The 6,000-nt window shown below is 38.7% G+C and overlaps 1 protein-coding gene across 1 annotated transcript in view; it reads left to right on the forward strand.

Annotated features, from left to right (window-relative positions):
• The window catches only part of MIA3 (melanoma inhibitory activity family, member 3), a 54,787-nt gene that overhangs the window by 24,002 nt on the left and 24,785 nt on the right, over window positions 1–6,000 (forward strand). The window contains exons 7-8 of the mRNA XM_011929510.1: window positions 5,087–5,581; window positions 5,677–5,799. Coding sequence (XP_011784900.1) covers window positions 5,087–5,581; window positions 5,677–5,799 — 618 coding nt within the window. The remainder of the gene's footprint in view (window positions 1–5,086; window positions 5,582–5,676; window positions 5,800–6,000) is intronic.

The raw sequence follows: 6,000 nt of genomic DNA on the forward strand, positions 1-6,000 counted from the left end.
AAGGTCTCAAATAAGTGACTTCATTTTCCACTGTAAGAGACTAGAGAAAGAAGAGCAAACTAATCCTCAAGTAAGCAGAAGAAAAGAAATAATGAAGATAAGAGCATAATTTAATGAAATAGAAAACAAAAGGAAAAGAGAGAAAATCAATGTAACCAAAACCTGGTTCTTTGAGATTAATAAAATTGATTAACCATAGCCAAAGTGAACAGGGAAATAATGTAGGGAATACAGATTACCAATAGCAGCAATCAGAAAGACATCACCACAGATTCTTCAAATGTTAGAATTATAATGGAATATTATGAGCAATTTACATCAACTAATTTGACAATTTAGATGAAGAAATTCTGTCTAAGACACAGACTGCAAAAGCTCATTCAGGAAGAAACAGATAACCTTATGACTATTAAATAAATTGGATTTACAGCTAAAAACCTTGCCAGAAAGAAAACCCCATGCCCAGATGGCTTCACTGCTGAATTCTATTAAACTTACGAGGAAGAAATAATACAAGTTCTACACAAACTCATCTATTAAACTGAAGAGCAGAAAATACTTCCCAGCTCATTGTATGAAGCTAATGTTACCAGGATATCAAAACAAGGCAAAGACAAAGACAAGTAAGAAAGAAAACCACAGACCAGTATCTCTCATCAACATTGGTATAAAAACTCTAAACAAAAATTTTAGCAAATCAAATCCAACAATATATAAAAAGGAAAATACTCTATGACCAAATAGAATTTATACTGAGAACATGAAGTTTCTTTAACATTTGAAAATCAGTGTAATTAACCATAATGACAAACTTTAAAAAGACAATCCATATGTTCAGTTCAGTAAACACCGAAAACCACTTCGAAAAAAATCTAAAATTGATTACTGTGTAATTTAAAAAACAATAAATTTATCAACAAACTAAGAATGGAAGGGAACTTAAATCGCTTTTATGAAAGATTTAAAATGAACATCATACTTAATAGTAAATGATGGAATGTCTTCCCCTCAAGATCCGGAAGTGAAACAAGAATGTCTACTCTCGTTACATCTGTTCAGTGTTGTAAGGCAATAGCCAGTGCACTAAGGCAAGAAAAAGAAATAAAATGCATCCAGATTGGGAAAGAAGTAAAATTGTCTTTTTTTGCAGACAACATGCATAAAATCTGGTGGGATGTAGAAAAAATCTGCTAGATAAGTACTAAGTTTAGTAAGGTTGCTAGATAAAGATTTACATCTAAAAGCAATTGTATTTATATGTACTAGCAACGAACAATTGGAAATTGAAGTTAAATTCCATGTACAATAGTATCAAAAATATGGAGTACTTATGGATAAATGTGGCAAAAAGTGTGTAAGACATATGCATTGAAAACTATAAAATATTGCTGATAGAAATTAAAGAAGACCTAAATACATGGAGAGATAGACCTTGTTTATGAGTCAGAAGACTATATTGTTAAGCTGCCCAATTTGATCACTTGCATTAACATAACCCCAATTAAAATCTCAGAAGGATGTTTCTTAAATGACAAGCTGATTCTACAATTCATATGGAAAATGCAGAGGACCTCGAATAGCCCAAGCATCATGTAATTTCAAGACTTATTATAAAGCTCTAGTAATTAAGACAGCAGATGAATAGACCATTGGAACAAAATAGGAAATCCAGAAATAGATTTATACATGTATGACAATGGACTTCTGACAAAGGTGGAAAGACAATTAAATGGAAAAAGGAAAGTCTTTTCAACAAATGGTACCCAAACTATTAGATATTTATATGCAAAAAATTGATCCATACCTCACATCATGTACATAAATTAACTCAAAGCGGATCATAGACTTAAATGTAAACCCTAAAACTATAAAACTTCTAGGAAAAATTAAGAGAAAAATTTTGTTGAACTTGGATTAGGCAAAGATTTCTTACAGTTGACATCAAAAGTATGATTCATAAAGAGAGAGGGATAAATTGGAAGTCATCAAAATTAAAAACCCTGGCTCTAAAAAACACTGTTATACAAACTACAGACTGGGAAAGAGTCACTGCAAAGCATCTATCTGATAAAATATTTGTATTCAGAATACATAAAGAACTTCAACATTCATCTAAAAAAATGTAATACAGTAAAATTACACTTTACCAAGGAAGATATACCAATTGCAAGTAAGCACATTAAAAAATGTTCAGCATAATTATCAGGGAAATGCCAATTTAAAGCAGAATGAGTTACCACTACACACTTATTATAATGGCTAAAATTTTAAAAAATGATTATACCATGTGTTGGAGAAGATGTGCAGGAAATGGAAGTATCATACACTGCTGGTGGGGATGTGAAGTGGTACAGCTATCTTGGAAAACAGCTTGTCAGTTTCTTAAGAAGGTATACCTACACTGGGCATATGATCCAGCCATTCTTCTCCTAAACATTTACCTGAGACACATTTACCCAAGTGAAAATAAATTATACATGCATAGAAAGACTTGTAGATCAATGTTTTTGACAGTTTATTTTTTCTGCCCAGCTGGCACATTTATTGGCATTAAACATAAGACCTTTCCCTTCCCTGGCACCAGGAAGCCACGCCCAAGGGGTATCCCTCTGTGCCATTTCTGCACCAAACTCTCAGGTCTTAGTAGTAGCCTGAGCTGCCCCCAGGGCTCTGGGCTGCTGAATCGTCTGACTCATTTCCATGACAGCCAGTTTCATGGCGTGCTCCTGGAGAGCTGGTGGATTTTCTCCATCTGCTTGGTTAGGAAGTCTGTCTTCCTCTTGAAGAAGTCCTTGGCATCCTCAGCTATCTTATCTACATAGTACCCAGTTCGTACATCGATGAGCACATGTTCCACATCATGCAGCTACTCAGGGACATACATCGAACTCGTCAGTGGGACGAGTAATTCTCTTCCTTCGTTGCTCTTACTCAGCATGTTCAGACAGTCCTTGGCTTCTGCATACTTGGTCTGTACCACTTTGAGCTGGGCAAAGGACGTGGACAAGAACTCCACTTCCTGGTCCAGCTGGTTCTTGAGCATTTCTAGCTATGGCAGATTCATCTCCGTGATAGTCTTGGAAGTTTTATTTATAAAAGCCTAAAAGGAAAAAATCAAATATCCATCCATAGATGACAGATAAACAGGTTATGGCACACCCATACAATGAAATGCTACTCAGCAATAAAAACAAATGAACCATTATAGGTATGTGCAGCAATGTGGGTGAATTTCATATTATGCTGAGAGAAGCCAGAGAAAATACAACCATGCATTACTACATACATATAAAACTTTAGGAAATGCAAACTACTCTATTATGACAGAAATTCTGTTTCAGGGGCAGGAAGGGGTGAAAAGGAGCAGGAGATTACCAAGGGAATAAGGAGACTTTGGGAGGTTCACTATGTTGGTTGTGATGATGGTTTCACAGGCATATTCATATGCAAAACTGATCAAACTGTGTACTTTAAAAACATATAACGTATTGAATGTCATATCTCCCTCAAAGCTATAAAGAAAAAAATCCTGACTTTCTTAGATAAAAGTAGTAGTCTCTACTTTTCTCTACCTTTAAAAAAATGTATTCTGACAGCATGCCCTAGCAGTATATAAAATTACTTTCTTTTATAGCTTCACAGTATACTTTGTTGTGTTCAATATGTCTTTCATTCATGGCCATTTTGGTTGTTTCTAGTCTTTTGTTATAAGTAATGCTGGAATAATATAGTTTTGTGCATATATTTTTTCAGCATTTGTTGTTATATCCCCAGTATCTTTGAGATAGATCTTTAGAAGTGGGATTGTTGAGTCAGTAGATAAATATACAAGTTATTTCTGGAAACGTTGCCAAATCATAGGGGTTGTATGATTTTATATAGAGATCAGCATAGAATGAGAGTGCCTGCTTCCTCCACATTCTCTCACCTATAGAGTGTGTTGTCAAATGTTTGGATCTTGCCAAGATAAGTGAGAAATCATATTTCATTGTAGGGTCAATTTGTATTTCTTGTATTATGAGTAAGGCAGAGCATGTTTCCATATGTTTTTAAATTATTTGCATTTCTTTTCCTGGGATCTGTTCATTACTTCAGCCCATTTTTCTATAGGTTTGCTGGTGGCTATCTTCTTATTTGTAAAGCACTTTATATTTTAGGAATATTAATCCTTCATAATATGTTACAAATATTTTTTCTTAGGTTACCATTGCCAAACTTGGATTATTTTGCAATTTTTGTGGATGGGGTTGGGCGTTTTTTTTGTTTTTCAGTAATCAAATTTACAAATCATTTTCTTTGTTGCTTTCGGATTTTGATACATAATTAGGAAGGTCTTGCCCACTCACATAATACACAGAGACAGTCACTCAATTTTTTCAACTACTTGTTTTCATTTTTTACATTCAGGTTTCTGATTAACTTGGAATTTATGAACAATGAGAAAAAGATCCAGTTTTATTTTCCATATTGTTATCTAGATATGTAATACCACTTATTAAAAAGTCTGTTAACCAGCTGACTTGCTGTATCCCAAATTTCCAGTGCAGTGGGGTCTATTTCTGGATTTTTTATTCTGCCCCGTGGTGGGTCTGCATTCTTGGGCCAGTACCATACTGTTATTACAGATCCTGCCCTCCTCTTGTACCACACCGTTCATCTATCTTCTTTCTGAGGGTTTTCCTGCGTGTTCTTGCTTGATTGTTCCTCTGAGTTGACTTTATATTCAACTCGAAGATAAACCTTTAAAGGTCTAAAAATGGTATTTTTATCTACAGATACGATTTTTTTCCCCCACAGATTAAATGTCCCCGGTTTCTTCAACTTTTGGAACGTGATTTCCATACTATTCATTATCCTTGTCCTTTTTCACAAGTCATGTAATCTTAAGATGTGGCCGGCCACTTGTAGTCCCAGCTTCTCAGATGGCTTGAGCCCTGGAGTTTGAGTCCAGCCTGGGCAACACAGAGAGACTCCCTCCCCTTTCCCGTAGCCACATCTAAAAAAAAAAAAGTGGGACCCATAACTGAACCCATGTGCATGGGGGGTGACACGATGACATGACTCCTGGGTAAGGCTTTTTAATAAGAGTGTCGGCAAGAATGTGAGACGGCCAGTGCAATGGAGGTCGGGAGGCGGAACGCTAAGCAGAGGACTGAGTGGGCAAGGAAGAAAGGCCGCGCACGGCAGCGGCGCCCCATCTGAGCGGTGGTCCTTCCACGCTGTGACAGGAAGGGTCAGCTCCGGGCCGGCACAAGAGGCCTGCCTTTCTCCTTTTCCCCAGCTGCCGCCCACAATCCTCCTCTACGTAAATCCCTGCCTCCTTACTCCGGGGCTCTGTAAGTTGCAGGCTCCTGGCGGAAGCGCCAGTCACTTCCGCCTCCCTTACTTGGAGTCTTCCGCTCCCCATTCGCTCTTCTCCCCTGCCCCCTCGACAGTTGGTTCCGTCCGCTCTGGCCCCGCCCTCGCGGGCCGACTCTTTTGGTGCCTTGACAGGCGCCAGGGGCAGTGGCTGATGACGTGCTTTGTAGGCGGCATAAAGCGAAAGTGCCGGCAGCGGTGGAAGGCGAAGTTCAATCTGAGAGTCCGCCCCCTGAACTGGGGCCTTTCCGGAGGAGGAAGCTCTGAAAGACAGGGGACCCAGTGCCATTCCCCCTGGGAATTGTCGCTTGCATTCAGCTGTTCTACACAATGGACTCAGTACCTGCCACTGTGCCTTCTATCACCGCTACCCCGGGGGACCCGGAACTTCTGGGACCCCTGTCGGTGCTCTACGCAGCCTTCATAGCCAAGCTGCTGGAGGTGACAGCCCCCATTCCCAGGGAGGGACTCAAGCTGTCACAGGCGGGTGGATGAGTGCTGAGCAGAGTGGGTGCATTGATTGTGCAAAGGAGAAATGGAGTGTGTCAGATCCGAGGAAAGCAAGACGTTTCTATGCTGTTTAGGGAGGCAGGTGGGAGTGTTTGAGACGGTTTCATCCTTTTTTTTTTTTTTTTTTTTTTT

This window comes from Colobus angolensis, unplaced genomic scaffold (genome assembly GCF_000951035.1).
Source record: "Colobus angolensis palliatus isolate OR3802 unplaced genomic scaffold, Cang.pa_1.0 Scaffold81, whole genome shotgun sequence".
NCBI classification, from domain to species: domain Eukaryota; kingdom Metazoa; phylum Chordata; class Mammalia; order Primates; family Cercopithecidae; genus Colobus; species Colobus angolensis.